An 18,506-nucleotide genomic window follows, 5' to 3' on the forward strand; every position below is an offset into this window, starting at 1 on the left:
GGGATGTTCCAACACCGGACCAGAAGATGATAATCAAAGAATACCGAGCTAAATTGAAATGTAGAACTCATATGGTATTAACCAAAATACGATTAGCGATTGGACAAAAACATGTAACTGATATTCACGAAAGAATGGAAGCAAATTCTTTTACTTATTTTATGTATTTATATGATTGTAGATATTAGTATAATTGTTGCAAAATCATTCAAAATTTATATCATCTTTATATATTTAAAACGACTTTCATTTTTATAATTTAAAACGATTTATATATGTTAAACTATATACTTATACATAAAAATGGATTTAAAATATATTTATATTCAGTTTTTTCAAAAATAATGTATATATATATATATTAATCTTATACTTATATTTTGTGTAAAAGTATATATCCGTATATATCCTGTTTAGGCGCTATACAGTCATCTAACGCGCAATGAATGTCTATCGCGTTTTAAAACACTGAAATTAACTAATTGCTGACATTTATTTCTTTCCATTGATAATAAGTTAGGGCATACAATCAGGCTCTCTCCATCCCAAGATCATTCTCTCAGGTCGTGGACGATTCTGTAGTTGAAATGTGCTCATTGGAGGAGTCCAAGACAAGCAACTTGAGTTTCTTTTACTAGACGAAGCTTTAGTCGTTTCCATCAAGCTGGTTTTTTTTTTTTTTTTGGGTATGTGAGGGAAAAGGTCAACGTTTTGCATGTTGCTGCTTGGTATCAGTCAACGAATTCTTAAATCGCTGGTTAAGGAATATTGCCAACGAAATTTCCGTATTTGATTCAATTATACAACATCAACTCTCGCATTTAACTATTCTAGATTAAAGAGAAACTTAACAAAATCATTGTATTTCTTATTATGACCTTTAGTACACAAATTAAAACCCAAGTACATTGTTGCAACGTTCTGACTGTTCTCGTTAGTGGGCTCTGCGTCCCCTCATTTAGTCACCGGTTGTCCTCATCACCCGGCGGTCAGTGTGTTAAACTTTCTTTGTTAGTCAGGTGTGTTAATCATTCATAGGTTCAAAAACTTTACTGATTTTACAATCACCACATAACATTTTTTTATTTTGTGCACGGTATCACGAATCACTTTTTCGATATATTATATGGTATTATTCTATTTCGGTTTATACACACTTAATTTTAGAATTTTTTTCAGAACCAATGACCAAAAAGAAAAGTTCTTTAATAATATAGATAAGTAAATCATTTTAAACTTGTTTTGGGCAAAAAATCAAATTATTTTAAACTTTTCAATAGACATTATTACCATATAGTATATAAATCGGGATGTTACCATTAACTAAGTGTTTGGGTGGCTGTTTATACATATTGGTGGAATGTGAACTGAGGCGTGGAGGAGTGTTATGACTTATGATCCATGAGTTAGGCAGTGATAAGTAATCTTTATTTTTAAATTGATTATTTTAGTTATTAGAGTTTTTTTAAATTTGATCTATTTATAAAGAAATGTTTTTAAATTGTAAATATAGAGAAAATAATAAAGGAAAAAATTACATTGGAGTTAAAGAAATTTATATATCCAATTTTAAAAAAATAGAATTAAGTAGATTGGAAATGATTAAGCACTGAAAACCAACAAATTATTAAACGTGTTTACCCTTACTGGGGCATTCAACTCTTAATCATATAATTGTTTAACCTAAAAGGCTAAAACTCATAATTGCTTTAACTTAAAAAAATAAAATCGTCACACCACATTCTCCACCCTTCTCTTCTCTCTAAGCTCCAACGCCTTAACTCTCTCTGTCATACTCATATCAATGTTCATCCGCTTTCCAACTTTTTATATGAGAGCTTCCTCCCCATTACCATTCTAGTAAGTTACCCATATATTTCCAAACAAAACTGATATATATATATTAGAAGTATGGAATTTATACAGAGGTAAGAACAAGTTCAAATGTACTAGTAGTATCATATGAACAAAAGAAAACACAAGTCTGCTAAAAAATTATTGGAATGATGTCTTAAATACAAAACAAGACATAATAAGCTAAAAAGGGAGAAAAAATTCTATATCATAACAAACATCCAAGTCCTAATACAGATCTCTAGTTAACCTTTCTATATATATATGTTGTCTGCTTTCATTGTGTGCGGGTGCTGATTTATTAAGCAGTCTTGTGCTGACCTCAGTGTGGAACCTTTGTGATCATCAAGAATATCCAAATACATTTCTACAAAGAATAAACTTCAAACTTGTTGAGTAGTAGATGCATATATATCTGTGTAAAAAACTTTTAGTTGATAATGATGTCGGTGTTCTTTACGCCCAGATGGTAGTTTTAAGTGGACGCAAGGAGTTTTTTTTGTGCGGAAATGTATGCATATATCGTCTAATAATTAGATGTGAAAATCAAGCCTTGGTGCTTGAGAAATCTGGGAGAAGGTCAAGGGAGTACTGAATGAAATGAAGGTCATGTACAAGCGGATTCCCGGTTCTTTTAGGTGGAGACCCTGCGTACCACATTGTCTCTGTTGTTCCACCTTCCATCGGCTGCACCTACCGCAATATAATTATTAACACTCAAGAGACAAAAACCATGCATGCATGCAAATACGCTTCCCGTTACCGTTTCGTTATGACATTTTTCATGTTTTATTATATTCCTACAAAAAAAATCAGTGAGTTTTGAGCTATTTACATGTTAATTAATTTTAAAATATATGAATAATATAAAAATTAATATTGAAAGCCTAAAACGGCATTTTGTAATACATATAACTAATTAAACTATGAACCAAATGTTAGGCGAAAAGAAAACTATGATGAATTTTTACAACAAATAAAAACCTATGAGGCTATGATGAAGAAAGCAAGAATGACCTTGTCGATTATGCTGAGAACACCGCTTCTTGCCTCCGAACCTTGTTGGCTGATTGAGTCACAAACACGTAGGACCCATCATGATGAAATTTCAAGAAATATAAAGAAAACGCAGGGAATGAATTGTAAATAGACTTAGTGCTTAAGTCTATATTTGCATATACTTGAGAATGCAAAAAAAAAAGAAATTTTAAAGCATTTTTAGTTTTTTTAATTAAATAAATATGTACATTTTTATAAAGTGGAAATAGAAGACACAAAAGTAATTGAAAACAGATATTAAATAAACAATCTAGACCATATAATAATGTTACCAGTTGGAAGAGCGTAGGGAACATGAGATAGGGTTGAGGAAGTGAGGAAGAGAAGGACACACACGACGTGGCTTAGGACAAAGAGGCTGCTTCATCGACGCCGGCATCTCTGAATGATGTTGCATATTTCCTCTCTCTTTTCCTTTTCTTTTTAAGAATCCGATCTAGAGAACACAACTAGTAATTATTTTAAATTGATCCTTTTTGTTAAACCGGAGTATGAAACGCAATTAACTAGTGTGAAACTACATGTACGCAAGACAGAAAAAAAAAAGAAGCAATGAATTTGTAGTGATGAGTGAAACCAAATTTGGTTATTCTCTCAGACAAAAACACCACATAAAACGTGAGAGTGTACATGTGTAATCTTTTCTGTGATTCCTGTTAATGTCTTGCTTTTTTCAGACTACTGGTAAAGAGTGAAAGTAGGGTTGGGTTTTATTGACTACTCCCCTTGTTTTTTTTTTTTTTTGCTTCTTATTTCACTTCTATCATTCATGTACCTATTGGATATAAGGCCCATCACACGCCTCTGTAAGGCCAAGTGAAGGGAAACGGGAAAAGGAAGTGGAGGTTGATAGTCACACGTATGTCCTTATTGAGACAACTAACGTTAAATGATGTCACTACATCACGTGTCTCTTCTTTCAAACTATTATAGCTTCTCTCTCTCTATCTTTTTTTATTTTTTTTTTTCTAATAAACAAACTATCAAATCTTCTTCGACCAACATAACACAACAACACACTTCTCTTTTCTTCCTTGTCCATAATTTTTACTTCTCGAAACTTCTCTCGTGTAATAAACCCTCAAATTTGAGTTCTTTTTACGTGTTCTGTACTTGGCAAGGACCGCGTCTCAAAGAAGGATATAGTTAGTGGTGTCCATAAAGAGAAAGTATTAGAAAGATAGAGGACCTGTTTAGCAAAGTCAAAAAGGACAGAAAAGTCAAAATATAAGAAACAAGAAGGGGTTAAGTTTAGAAAGTCTGATCCCCGTAAGTAAACTTAACTGGGATTGGATTGTCTGGTTAGAAGCAGTGGAGAGAGGCTCTCGTCACCTCATCTGATTCGGATCCATCTCTCTCTCTATCTTCCCTTCGATCCTTTCAGATCTTCAACATTTGTAAAGCTTCAGACTTTTGAGTTCCATCATTAAGATTGCTGTTGATTGACTCCAAGTCTGCGTCTGACTTGCTCCTCTTAACATCTGCTTCTGCTCCAATCTCAGGTACCCATTTCACCAGCTTCATAAAGTTTTGATCTTCTTCTCTCTCAAGCGTTCCCAGTTAATAACTAGCTTTACCCTTTGCTCAGAATAGTCTTGTTTCCCTTTTTGACGGATGTGGAGGAAGAGAAAGAGGGTTTTCCCTGATGTTATGAAGGGAGGGAGGATGTTAACAACGTTAATGAAACTACTTGTCTCTGGCCTTCTTCTTCTTCTTCAACAGGGAAACAAGATGGACTCCTCTGGTACAAAGACTCTGGTCACCACCTCCTCGGCGAATTCTCAATGGCGGTTGTTCAAGCCAACAATCTTCTCGAGGATCAGAGCCAAGTTGAGACACTTGATTCTGGTCCTTACGGAACTTTTATTGGCATCTACGACGGTCACGGCGGCCCTGAGACCTCACGCTTTGTCAACGATCATCTCTTTCACCATCTAAAGAGTGAGCAACTGAATCATTTGTAGTCCACAGGGGCCCAAGGCGAATGTTGTTTTTACAAATTTGGGGACCTATGTATATATAAAAGTTTTCAAAATATTTAGGGGCCTAGGCGAATGTTTCGTTAGGCTTGGCCCCAGGATCGGCCCTGACTAAAAGTCTGTAGGATTTGCAGCAGAGGAAGGCTCTATGTCGATGGATGTAATCAGAAAAGCATACGAAGCGACAGAAGAAGGGTTTCTAGCGGTTGTGACAAAGCAATGGCCTGTGAAGCCATAGATTGCAGCTGTTGGGTCTTGCTGCCTTGTCGGCGTTATATGCGGAGGGATGCTTTATATAGCCAACGTTGGAGACTACAAGTGAGGTCATTGCGCTTCAGCTCTCAGCAGAACATAATGTGAGCACAGAGTCTATTCAACAGGAGATGCGCTCTTTGCATCCGGATGACTCGCGTATCGTCGTGTTAAAGCACATTGTGTGGCGCGTCAAGGGCATTATTTAGATATCTAGATCCATAGGTGACGTGTATCTTAAGAAGGCGGAGTTCAACAGGAAACCGCTGTACGCAAAGTATAGACTCTGTGAGCCGATGAAGAGGCCAATCTTGAGCGGGGAGCCGTCGATAACGGAGCATGTGATCCAGCCACAAGATCGGTTTCTGATTTTGGCTTCTGACGGACTGTGGGAACAGATGAGGAACCAAGAAGCTGTTGACATTGTTCAGAACCACCCACGAAACGTGCGCTACACTCAATTGTTTTTCACTTAAAACCTACAAAACTAAGTACTGATTGTGTCCTTTGTGCAGGGTATTGCACGTAGACTTGTGAAAATGGCACTGCAAGCGGCCGCGAAGAAGAGAGAGATGAGATACTCTGATCTGAAGAAGATACAGAGGGGCGTGAGGAGGCATTTTCACGATGATATCACCGTGGTTGTCATTTTTCTTGATACCGATGTGGTGAGCTCTGCCAGAGGACCCTCTCTTTCTATCAGAGGCGGCGGTATAACTACTCCCACTTTTTTTAGATTCCATCTTTTGTAGTTATTTAAAAAAGCTCACACTCTTTGTTGGTATGAGGATTTGTATAATTTTTAACGTGGAAGCCACACAATACTGACGTCTGCAACCCATTCCAGTAATTATTTATTTTCATTTGTTACAACGAGGACTTTGTGTAATCTTGTAATTGTTGTTGGTGAGGAATGATAGTAGCCTTTCTTTTGTTGTACTTTTGTGTTGCGTGAAACTCTCTAGAACAGAGTGTTTGATTATGATATATTTCCTTATATATTTATTTGTAATGTTGTTTTATTATCACTTAGCTTTCAGTTGCTAACATGCTTGAAGTTTCTATGATTTTAAATTACTTGTACTGCAATCCACGCCATTGTGACTACCATAAGATGACATACATGGTTGCATATTTTGTTAGTTTACTATATAAAAAAAGATGTACTTAAACTCACTTGTACGTCTTAATTGTTTCTGATTCTTTTACTCATCTTGTGTAAGGGAACAAAGGAAGCTTACCCAGCTTGTCTACTTGCTTGGGTACCAAGTTGAAGCTTAAATCTGCGCAAATTTGAAATAAGTATACCTTGAACTCGACGTGTGTATTCTTAGCCTTTTTACATAATATTCTTCCATTTTTACTGGCTTGGTGTTACTTTTAATATTGAGACATCGATATTAAGATACTCAACGGTAACAAAACCATAAGGTGATTTATATCCCAAAAATAGTAATAAGGAAAATACAGAATGAAACATGCTGATAACCTATAGAGCAAGAGCAGGTAAGTTTTGGTATATTGTGTTAAATCTTAAGAAAATACAATTGGGTAGAGAGAGAGAGAGAGAGATAAAGTGTGTTTCTGCATAAATTTATGGCAATGGTGGTGGACCTGAGAGGTTTTAATGTAGAGCTAGAGAGAAAAGTAAATATGGGTGTGCAATAGTTTTTGCCACCCCCACCCATCATAACCACAGACAAAAATAGGATTCGTTTTCTTCTTACAAAGCTCTGGCATTACAATGTGACATTGAAACTAGGATCTCTTCAATGGAGAGAGAGAGACAGAAAGATATGGGTCATTAGGGTTCATAACTGTCTTGAGGTTGTAAAAAGCAGAATGATAGATAGAGAGAGAAAGAGATAGAAAGAGAAGGCCAAGTAGGTAACAAAAAAAAGGAGCAGTAAGAACATTAATGGTTTGCAGGGCAGCCAGTGTCCCTCCTTTCTGCGAGAGATTCCCTCAAAATTTATTATAAAGCATCTTCCATGTTCTTTTTAACTTCTTCCTCTAAATCTTTTAACTTGCATTTTTATTTTTGTTTTTGTTATGAACCCTCAAGAAGGAAAGGCATATAGGAGACAAAGGAGTATTGGTTCACATTGCGTAGCCTATTTAGTTTGTAACGATGGATACATATAATGAAACTTGAAAAAAAAAGAGAGAGGAGGGGGAGAGGGAGTAAAGAGAGTGAGCCAGCTTTAGTGCATTGGTTAGTAGATGTGGTTTAAATGCTCCATACCTTCCATTTCCTTCTCTCATATACCCTAATTTAATACCTCTCTTTATAACTCCCCCACACAGACATTCTCACCTTCTCCTCATCACACTTCCCCTCACACGTCTATCTTCTTCCTTTTTTTTTGTTTTACAAGACAGTTTTCCTTTGAATCTGCACCTTTAGCACGAAAGAGTCCTCTTTGATATTGGCCTGGTTCACTCAGATTACACACGTACTATATGCATTCTCTTAGTTATCTGATTGAGCCGCGCCAATATCTCAGTGCTCTCTCGTCTCTCTCTCTCTCTTGTAGATCTACCTATATATATATCAACATTCTTTTGCTTGTGTGTGTTGAGAATGAAGCTGGAATGTTCTTTGTTGATAGTCTTTTTGATGTAAACTCATTAGGTATATTGGTTATAATATCCAGATTATTAAATATCAAAGTAGACAAAATGGTGAGTATTCAAGGAAGCCTTACTCACCCTTTTTTTCTATCCAAGGTACCTCCACCCAACCCTTCATTAGCTTCCTTTCCAAGTCTTAATAAATCTCTTCTTGCTGCGTGTGATTCTGGTTCATTATGATATATTGATCATTTTTATAATGTATATTTTATATTACTTTTAACAATAAAAATTTGAGACAGTTTCAGCTAGACAGACAATCTTTATCAGTATAATTTGAAGGGTGTTAGGGTTAATTAGTATACATATACGAAATCACAAAGAAGTTAATTTGAAAGAACAATAATGTTACGTAGATGTCACAATCGCAAGAGAGGTCTTGTGTCACATGGAATTTTAATGGGAGAGAATCTGACGAGCACGAACCCTAACCTGCAAGCGAGCAAGAGCATGCATACAATGTAAGGCTATTCGAGCTTGTTTCCTCACAAGCACACCTCTCGCCACCGCCTGAAGCTTCACCAGACTCTTGAGCGCTCTAAACGCTCTCCTTCCCTACAATACTTACAATGGTCAACTTTGAAAAAAAAACAAGGTTCTGAAATTACAAGAAAAATATGTGTTTGTTTGTACCAGGTGACCTCTGAAGAAAGCTTGGATTTTAATGGCGGCAATGTTCTCTCTAGTGGTTTGTTGGATTGATGAGCGAATGGTGGTGATGCTGCTGGGAGATCGCCGGAGAAGGTTCCTCCGCACAACGCCAAACAATCTCTTTGAGTTGGCCATGTTGGTAGAACGCCCTTTTGTCTCTGCTTTGGCTTTGGTTTGTCAAAGAGAAACGTGGAGAAGGAAACGTAAATTGTTAATAAAAGTAGAGACGGTGGCTTGAAGGGAAGGAGATGATGTGCCCTCCATTTTTAGTTGTTGATCTTAACGAACGAACGTGCTCGCATGCTCTTCTCTTTTTTGTCAAAGCTCTTCTCTTTCTAGTTTCTACTTTATTTTTGTTTTCTTTTTGTTTATTTTACTTTTCAAGACGGAAAAGTCTTTGGTCCTTCTACAGTACCCCCCTTATGCCAAAAAAATAAATAAAGGAAGCTTGTTGAATTTTTGACCTAATTTATGACATAGCTAAACTTATAACACTGTTAAGAAAATTAGTTGTTCCTTTTTCACTTGTGAGCACAGTTTTGATTCTTGCTGCTGCTTTAATATTAAAGAAGACATGTTATAGAATTTAGTCTTATTCAGGCCCATTTAACGTCTGTTGCGGCAACGATACTCTAGACTCACAGCCCACTGCATTAGAACTCGAGGAGAATTTAAAATACAAGAGCATGTTTATTGCATGTCTTTTAGATTGGGTGCGTAATATAAAATACGGTTTCTTAGCTTATATTACGCTAAGAGACCCAACCTAAGAGACCTACAATAAACACTCTAACACTTGCTTAGATATGTTGAAGTGTCGTTGTTATATAGTTCTTTTTAGTTATACAACTACATTGATTGTTTAAAGTGTCATTAATCTATGAAGGTAACAAGTTTCATCAAAAAATGAGTGAAGTTGTATACATAAACATGGAATCTAATGAATGAAGTTCTAAATTAATTAACTATATATGCAAAGAGAGTATGTTCAAAAGAGAGACTCTGGCTTGGATCATACGCCTGTACACGCTTTCAAGCGATTCCTCCAGATCTTCAACTACAACATCTACGTTATCCAAGAGGGCGATCAAAGACTTGATTCCTTCCTTCTTTATCTCTTTCGCTGAACAGAATCTTTGCAGCTCTTCGTCCATCATCTGGAACTCGGTTCTGTCTCCGCTATGAACTTGAGCATTTGTATTCGTAACGTTCTTGATCACCAGTTTAGAAACTAGAGCCCATCTGGAAGGCCTGGGTTTTGGTACTGATGATGATAAGGACAACATGACTGTCCTAAAGGAAAGACATGTTTGGGAACATACTTGTCGGAGAAGTGTGATCAAAGGATGAGTTGACACGATGGAAGGATGATCTGTTTGTTTGAGCAATAAGAGGAGCTTAGCAAGATCCTTGTGAATCAGTCGTCGAGAGCGTACAAAGGCTTTAACGTGACATCGGATGGTAAAATCTCCACCGTGTCCCCTCCGTCTGAAAGCAGACCGGAGGTCTCGGAGACAATCCTTGATGCGACAAGTTATGTCTCGTAGCTTGGAGCACAAGTCAAGGTGTACAAGGGAAAGATCAAGAAGATGGGTGAAGAAAGAGTGATGAGGGAGTAGTGATGAAGCTGGTGAGTCGTTGAAGAGATGAGAGATGGATTCATAGAGCTGTGAGAGAAGTGATAGGCTATTGTTGTTATCTGTAGGAAGCTTACTGAGAAGTTGCTGAATATGGTTGAGACCATTTGAGTGTAGCCGAGCTGGTAAGCTACAAGACCGAACGTGGTAGGTTGCAGCCATTGATGATGTGATGAGATAGAGAAAGCTTTTAGCTAGAAAGAAGCTGAAGCTGAATATATATAGAGGGAGAGATAGATAGATAGGTCAATTGAAATAGGTTTTAGACTTGTCAAAGTAAAAGCCACGTGAAGGGGACAATGTTCATTTGTTCCATCAAAGCCCATTTAATATTCTTTTTATGCCTCTCTCAATTAATTTTGATATGTACCTAATCTCATGTCTTTGTTATCATTAGATCTTTGGTTAGGCGAGAGGAATCAAAACTAAGATATTTTGTCAAGAATCTACTTCGACTTTGGGGTATTGATAAACACCGTCATGCATGGATATATGGGTTGTAATTACTTAATTAATGAGCATATAATCTTTCATATTTGTGTGGTAACATAGCATAATCTAAACAGTACACCAAATCATTAGACGGATAATGATCTTGAGAAAAGGTGGTCGTTGGATAATACTATGCATGGGCCCGTGTACACGAGTGTCTTGTTAAAAACTTCCAGAGGAAACGATAATAATAATCAATCACAATCACAACTCACACCGTCTTCCTTTTCTTAACTAGTTTTGAATTCATGAATGTGACTTGTCACTATCAAAGTACAGGCTGCAACTGAATCTCCTCATCCCTCTCTTATTAGATTAGACATCTCAAATATCTATCCTAACTATAGTTAGGCTTCTCATAATAATATCTTCACGTGATTTGGATATTGTAACTTTTCTTTTTTGATTTTTCTTGGATATGCAACTTAAAAGGTTTACAAGGAGATATTTCATTTGAGATATTTGTTTGATCCCATGCATTGTATGAAAACACCATCTTACGTTGTTGGTTCTGCGTGTATATAAAATTTAACTCCGTACAAATACTCCAATTAATATATATTTTGTTTACATGTTAACATGCAATAACCAATCCACAAAATGTATATAGAAGTTTTTGTTGTCGTTACTTGTTAAACATATAGAAGAAGTTGGTACTAAAAGCATGATTAACCCGGAGTTCTTAGAGCAGGATTCTTAGCGGAAGTTAAGAAACTGTTTCTTAACTTCCGTTAAGAATCCCGCTCTAAGAATTCGGGTTAATCATGATCTAAACTATGTGAGAAGTTTTAGGTACTGACCATAGACATTGAAAGGTTTGGGCCACTACCCATGTGAAGTCACGTTACTCTTGGATGGACCCTCCGTTACATAAAAATAGAAACTATTAGCATTACACATGTTTTTCACTAGTATAATTTTTCTTGTTTGGTTTTTGTCATTTTGTGTAATAATTGTGCCACCCAATTGCCATTATTGGCGAGCCATTGCCCCCATCACCTCACCTCTATTTGCCGCCTCTCCATAACTATCTCTCCTCTGTCTCTTCCTTCCTTCTCTCATTTCAATAAAATATCCAAAGTATATAATATGTAAAAGAGGTATCAAAAAAAAGAAGCCTCATGCTTTTGTTCATCCACCCATGCTTTCTCAATCTATTGGGTAATACAAAAATAGAACCAAGCTTTTGATATATGAGTCAGTTTTTGTTACTTAGAAAGGTGACTTATCTGGAAATTTTCTCATACTGAGTCTGTCAATATTTATAGATGATTTTTTTTATAAAATTTATCTATGTAATTAAATTTTAATGTATACGGATAAAAAGGACACATAGCAAGAGAGTTTCTCATAAGAAAGATTTTCTCCCTTTTCTACACTCTTTTTGTTGGTTCAAATTATTTTCTTATTTTTATTTTTAGTATTATTATGAACGAAATACACTCATGAGATAAAATATATTGATATGGGTGTTCTAGCATACTCGCCATATCAATTTTCTGTTAGAAAGGTGTTAGAATGTACACCTAATTAATTTTGAGAACTTCTATTATGATTATAAACCATTTTAACATATATACGAAAACAATTGATGGCATAAATAATAAATAAATGAGATTTAATATTCCCTACACTGGAAATTGTGTTAGCTGTCTAGATATATTACTATTAGTTATCCTTTATAACATTTGTACATGCATCCAGTTAGAGAAAACAATAATGGAAACCAGGATATACAAAAAAAAAAACTCGTTTATTTTAGTTATTTATAAATGTGCATTATTATTTATTATCTTATGATTACTTGATTGCTATATAAAATTGGAATGGGGCCGACATCTTAGCAAATTTGAGCTGTTGCATGTACCGGTGTGTGGGGACAAGAGGAATCAAAGATCCACTCCTCTCGCCCTCTTATTATTCATTAAAAAATCATCGATTAACTGCAACCACTAGATCATCCGAAACTAAAGATCTTGATGATAACAATGATGACTTTATCATTACTGGTGGTGTTAAGATTCAATCTTAAACAAATAATGTGCACGAGGGAAGGTACATATCTACCAATGCTGGACTGACATGTCAACTATTTGCATAATATACACGCAAGAGAAGTACGGACAGAACTCTAAACAGAGGGCAACTCTTACTCTTAGAGATGAGTTTCGTGGGTATTACGAAGACTTTGATTTATGTAGTTTAAATCAGCGGGTTACAGTAATGATAAAGATAAATCTTCACCATGAGAACTTGTATGTATTTCTATATATGTTTTGTGTACAATTAGAGACTAATTAGCTAATTAGTAGTGAACAAACTAAGAGTGTGTTGTAAGAATGTTAAGCAAATAAACTCTATATTGGACAAGAGACTTGAAAAGAGAATCAAGTGCAGCTTCAAGTCCTTCTGTTCTTTCCTCTAATATCTCCAAAGTCTTCTTCACTTCCTTGGAGTTGTCTCCATCCGAACGCAAAACCAAATCAAGATTCTGCAACTCGCTCATTATTGACGACGATGAACGACCACCACCAATAAGTTTAGACACGAATTTGAGAGTACATGTATTAGTCTTCATCGACGTTGTTGTGGACAGAAAAATGAAAAGGGATCGCAAGAGGGAAACGGCCAACGCGGTGGTCTCAGAGCCATCCAGCTCCTTGAGGCCAAGAATAAGCTTGCTAGTCTCTTTCTTGATCTTTTTCCTAAAGACAAAGTACTCTTTGATCTGGACTTCCATGGATTTTCCTTTTCTCCTAAGTGCAGAGTGAAGGTTAAGAAGATGCTCCTTAAGATTGATGATTAGGTTTCTGGCTGCGTCACAAGAGTCTAGTAACGTGGCTGACACGTCAAGCGATAGCTCGGCTTGAGCGGTGGGAAGAGAGTGGTTGAGCTGGTGTAGAGAATGGTAAAGCTCAGATAGACTGAATAAAGATACTTGAAGAGATTGAGAATCAGAGGATGAGTTTTGGCAAGTCTGAAGTTGAGAGAGAGCAGCTTGAAACTTAGCAGAAGGATGGTGTATTCTTGATGGTAGACTTATAGATCTAATGGGCATATGGAGATGGGTTTCAGGAAATGCCATGTTTCTTGATTCTGCTGAAGAAAATGGAAGGAGAAGTTGGGTATATATATGAGTGAAGGCATGTGAGGGAAACATGGGGATATTTAATTAGTTAATTACAGTACTGAATGTTTAGTTAAGCCACGATGCACATGGAGGTGAAGGAAGCTTTGAATGCTATGTTTTTGAACGTGAAACTAACTTCAAAGGACCAGAGCCAGATGAAACCATTACTAGATATTGCCTTTGTGATTCCCATTTGATCAGCCGGTAAGAGTGGGCTTGTCAGAAGGAGGAGACACGGAAACATATGTGGCAGACCATTTCAGATTTTACCTCTTTTTTTTTGTTTCATGCAATTGCACTTATTATAATACTAATTGTTCACATTTCTTTTTTTTGTCCCAAGACGGTCGTGAAGAGAAAGATGTTGTAAGTTGTAGCCCTAACAAAGTTATTTTATTAAGAGAAGTCTTTATCTAATATTTGATTAGGATATAGGAGGACGGTTCAATGTTTTGTCCCATAATTCAATCAATCAAACTCGTTTTATTCTATGGTTTTAAACATGTTATGTTATAGAGTGTTACAAGGCTGTCATCGAGTTCATGATCAATTAGAGGCATCGTTGAGTGAGAGACATGATTATGAATTAAGATAATAGCATATTGTCTCCGTTACAAGAGCTATGCTTGTATATTAAACTTGTTTATCTAAGGAAAATAATCATTTAGGTCGTATATGAATACGAATTCGATTAAAGCTAATTCATGAGACGATGTAATTACGGGAAATCTTAAAGTGGTACTAATCAGACAAAAGATCTACACAAGATTTGATACATTGAACGTCGTCTTAAAAGGTGTGGTTCAAGAGTTGATTCGTTTGAAATGTGTTTTATCTGGTTTGGGTTATTATTGGTCAACCCGATGATATTTAGCGGTTTAGTTCGCTTCAGAGGCTAAGGGAGAAGAAACCGGTTCGAAGGGAGGGTCTGCTATAGGAGAGATATCAAATCCATCTTACATGTGGAGCGAGCATACTTGAAAGGTTATGCATGTCTAATTCCTTTGCCTAATCGAATTTATCTTCAAGTCAAATTATACACCTCTTGGATATTTGAATTCAGATCTTTAAAATGAAAATAAATATAATTTTCTCACGATTGTCACTGACCTTACCAAGTTAATTTGGAGTAAAGTTTACTAATAATGGTGGAAACAGTGTAGATCATATTTAAGAACGGTTCTTAACCTTTTTCTTTGTTAAAGTTAAGAACCGATTCTTAAATTACGCTAAGAACTCCATCTCTAAGAAACTCCATTAATCATGCTCTAAGACTAGAGATGATCCTACGAACAAATCAAAAAGTCCTTCAAGTCAAAAGTAAATTTCTTTTCAAGAAGAATAAATTTGTTAAAAGGAAAAAATATATAAAGTGAGTGACCAGGAGAGGAACAACTGTTCTCGCTAAGAAACTTCAAGTTTCATATGAATTGAAAGTATTAGACATGATTCATGAACCCAAGAGATTAACGGTATTAGACATGATTGATCATGAACCCAAGAGATTAACGGATTATACACTCTGAATGCACATCCCACTTCCCACATGACATTAATTTATGAGGGGTTGGTTTTAAACATTAAGCGATTTATGAGCTATCTCTCTAGATCTCAGTTAGTAGAGATGATAACACTATGGAAGCTCAATAAGTAGGCTATGTTAAGCTTGACACGCATGGATGAAGAGTTAAAATCATGAATAATGTTCACTACATACGGTAAAACCTCTATAAATTAATACTCGATAAATTAATAATCTCTATAAATTAATAAATTTCGTAGGTCCCAACTTGGGCCGGTGTAAAATATGACACAAATCGATAAAATAATAAGATAATAATATTTTTAAGACTCCTATGTAAATATATAGTCCCATTAAAATCATAAATTAATAATCTATATCTATATATATTTTATATAAGTATAAACTAAACATCATATTGTTGATTTTATATTCACAATGAAAATACTTTTTTTTAATATTTTAATATATTTTGATAATATTTAGTAAAATTATATTGAAAACCACATAAAAATTCTATGAAACATAAAATATACACCAAATAAGATAATAAAATAATATGAAAGTCTAATTTCTAATATTAAAATAATGTATATACGGTAAAATAAAATATTTTCTTATTTTATTAATAAAAATATTCAAAAATATTCAAAAATCTAAAAAATCTAAAATAGGAAACTTTTGTAAATTAATATCTCTATAAATTAATAAAATTTTAAAGTCCCAACATTATTAATTTATAGAGATTCTACTGTATATAATTGCTAAAGACTCATGTAATGACGGTTTCGCTCATTAGATACTATAGTCTATATGCAAGTGGGGATGTCACGCTGAATTGAATAGTTGTTTGCGTCCATGATTTGGCAATAACGAACACTACCGCACAAAAAGACCTAATAACATTTTTTTTTTGAAAAAGAAAAAAAAAACTAATCCTTTAGACTATATTTACGAAGTGATTTTGTCACATGTTCTCTATACAATCAATTTCACAAAACAAATATGACATGGCTACTGAAATTGATGACATGACTTCCGGAAAAATATGACATGGATAATCCCCAAGATTATATTCGCGAAGTGATTTTGCCACATGTTCTCTATACAATCAATTTCACAAAACAAATATGACATGGCTTCCGAAAAAATATGACATGGCTTCCGAAAAAATATGACATGGATAATTTCATTTAATGTTGATTTATATTTTTGGCAAACTTATTAGAATATGGTAATAATTCATATATTATATTTAACATTGATATTTATTTTTGGTAAATTTTTTTTAAATATGGTAATAGCTCATACATCATCTATAAAATAAATATATTCATATATAACATTTTAAATTTCGAAATGTTATTATTTTTGTATAATTATAAAATTTATACAATTTGTATTACTAAAGCTTTTAAAATTTTCTGCAATTTTTTGAAAAATTAAATATCTAACCGTAAAATCATTAGTTTCTTATATATCTACAAATTTTATAAATATTGTTTAGGCTAAATTTTTGATAATTATACAATTTTTATTAGTTTTATGCAAATTGATTTAATATATATCAAATCTATATTAAATATTAGTAAGAAAATAATAAAATATATAATATTTAATAAATTTATTTTTAAATATATATTAGATTTAAAAAATTCTTTACTGCACATGGTGCAGGAAAACACCTAGTAACTTATTAGGTAGCACGTTTAAAAAAATCTTAATACCTAATAACTTTATTGATTACCTTAAGAAAAACATCTAATTAATATGAGTAAGATTTAGGAGGGAGGTTCATTGCTTTGTCCCCTGATTCACCCAAAGGAAAAAGACACTTTAGGTTTAAAATCAATTCGAAGCGTTGTTGAGAGAGAGAGACAAGATTATGAGTTAAGATAATGTCATGTCTCCATTACAAGAGCTATGAAAAGAAAAAGGGACGTACATATGATTTTATTGTAATGTACGAAGAATCTTTAAAATGGTACGTTTCAGACAGAAAGATCTTCGTGGAGTTTTGATACATTGAACCTTGTCTCAAAGTCAATCCATGCTGCTTCAACTATACATGTAGTGATTCGGAAAAGGCCTGATGACTTAGGCCCAAATCTGCTTACTATCAGTTCTTAAGACTCAAATGAAAATGTATCCACAAAGACACGGGCATGTAGACCAAACAGATAAAGCCCACAAGTTAGGACTAAATACCAAACCAAAAATAAGAGGTAGTAAACCAAACTAAATACTCAAATCAAAGACATGTTTTGAACTTTTTCCTCAAATGAAAATGTAAAATTAATTCAAATCAAAGACATGTTTTGAATAATAGACAAGTGACGGAACCAAAAACAATAACTATGATTGTTAAAATACAGTCACCGAACTAACCAAATTCTAAAACTAACCGAACCGTTGACCTATTTTGAAGGAAAGGTGACATGATGATACTCATTGCGTCTGGCAGAGGATTGTCAATGTTTTTAAAAAAATCAAATCAGACATTTAACCGGTCTTACTATTGGGTCACGTGGCTCAAACCCGTTAAGACTTTCGGTATTAACAGAAATTTACGCGGTTTGAAACCGAAGCCGGTTCTAAGATAAAACCCAAACCGACTCAAAATCTTGTTCCCGCAGCTTCATAATTAGCTTTCCCAATTCTCTCGTCAGAGGAGCTCCGTACATCTCCGTCGTGTGAAACCCTAGACTCCGATATCAGGTAAGATCTCAACTCTCTGAGAACATTTTGGCTTTCAAATTTGTATCGAAAGCCTCAAGATTTGTTAAAATCTTTTGATCTTGGCAGAGATGCAAAACTCGAGGACCGCTCCGGTCTCTGAAGCGAAGAGAAGAAGGAAGATTCATAACCCAAAGCAACAACAACCTTTGACTCCGTTACCACCAAGAATCGGGAAGAAGGCTTCGTCAGGGACCAAACCGGACCGAGTTTACGCGGTTTCACATCAAACCGAGATGTTTAGTTCAGATTCATCAGAGTATAGGGCACTGAGGCGCAGCTATCTGCTGCTAGAGGAAGACAGCGTCGCGCTGGAGAGAGAGTTGAAGGAAGTTGAAGATGAGGTTAAAGCACTTGAAGATGAGAAAGTTGAGCTCTTGGATAAACTCGTTGTAATGGAAGGTCTAGTTTGATCCTTGATGATTACAAAGTCTAGGTGGCTCATTCATGTATGTACAAACCAACTTCATATATAGTATAAAAGAAGTTATTAATCTTTATGTGAATCCCACTTCTTGTGTTGTCTTCGACATCCCTAGGAGAGCTTTGATGTTCCCTTC

At 35.0% G+C, this 18,506-nt stretch overlaps 5 protein-coding genes and 1 pseudogene across 7 annotated transcripts; 2 read left to right on the top strand and 4 right to left on the bottom strand.

Moving 5' to 3' along the window:
* Nucleotides 1–2,016: 2,016 nt before the first annotated feature.
* On the bottom strand, nt 2,017–3,465 carry LOC106305361. Of its 2 annotated transcripts, XM_013741742.1 has the most exons (4): nt 3,186–3,465; nt 2,872–2,920; nt 2,447–2,541; nt 2,017–2,221 (listed from the first exon to the last, which is right to left on the bottom strand). In XM_013741742.1, the coding sequence occupies exons 1-4, from the start codon at nt 3,308–3,310 to the stop codon at nt 2,200–2,202; spliced, it is 291 nt and encodes a 96-aa protein (XP_013597196.1). In that variant the 5' UTR covers nt 3,311–3,465; the 3' UTR covers nt 2,017–2,199. The 2 variants fall into 2 exon arrangements, with proteins under 2 accessions (XP_013597196.1, XP_013597194.1); XM_013741740.1 differs by having other exon boundaries at nt 2,017–2,541.
* Nucleotides 3,466–3,999: 534 nt separating this feature from the next.
* On the top strand, nt 4,000–6,094 carry LOC106306960 (annotated as a pseudogene).
* Nucleotides 6,095–7,308: 1,214 nt separating this feature from the next.
* LOC106306962 (protein IQ-DOMAIN 31-like) lies at nt 7,309–8,869 on the bottom strand. Its single transcript, XM_013743768.1, has 2 exons — nt 8,412–8,869; nt 7,309–8,333 (listed from the first exon to the last, which is right to left on the bottom strand). Exons 1-2 carry the CDS (start codon nt 8,562–8,564, stop codon nt 8,175–8,177), a joined length of 312 nt encoding a protein of 103 aa, XP_013599222.1. The 5' UTR covers nt 8,565–8,869; the 3' UTR covers nt 7,309–8,174.
* A 414-nt stretch (nt 8,870–9,283) lies between these two features.
* LOC106306961 lies at nt 9,284–10,265 on the bottom strand. Its single transcript, XM_013743767.1, has one exon. It carries the CDS (start codon nt 10,226–10,228, stop codon nt 9,395–9,397), a length of 834 nt encoding a protein of 277 aa, XP_013599221.1. The 5' UTR covers nt 10,229–10,265; the 3' UTR covers nt 9,284–9,394.
* A 2,532-nt stretch (nt 10,266–12,797) lies between these two features.
* Nucleotides 12,798–13,718, bottom strand: LOC106304833. The gene has a single exon (XM_013741220.1). It carries the CDS (start codon nt 13,716–13,718, stop codon nt 12,879–12,881), a length of 840 nt encoding a protein of 279 aa, XP_013596674.1. The 3' UTR covers nt 12,798–12,878.
* A 4,097-nt stretch (nt 13,719–17,815) lies between these two features.
* LOC106302072 lies at nt 17,816–18,476 on the top strand. 2 transcript variants are annotated; one of them, XM_013738586.1, is made up of 2 exons: nt 17,816–17,928; nt 18,012–18,476. In XM_013738586.1, the coding sequence occupies exon 2, from the start codon at nt 18,018–18,020 to the stop codon at nt 18,357–18,359; it is 342 nt and encodes a 113-aa protein (XP_013594040.1). In that variant the 5' UTR covers nt 17,816–17,928; nt 18,012–18,017; the 3' UTR covers nt 18,360–18,476. The 2 variants fall into 2 exon arrangements, with proteins under 2 accessions (XP_013594040.1, XP_013594039.1); XM_013738585.1 differs by having other exon boundaries at nt 17,823–17,928; nt 18,016–18,476.
* Nucleotides 18,477–18,506: the final 30 nt, after the last annotated feature.

The sequence above is a fragment of the Brassica oleracea genome, chromosome C7, assembly GCF_000695525.1.
Source record: "Brassica oleracea var. oleracea cultivar TO1000 chromosome C7, BOL, whole genome shotgun sequence".
Taxonomy (NCBI): domain Eukaryota; kingdom Viridiplantae; phylum Streptophyta; class Magnoliopsida; order Brassicales; family Brassicaceae; genus Brassica; species Brassica oleracea.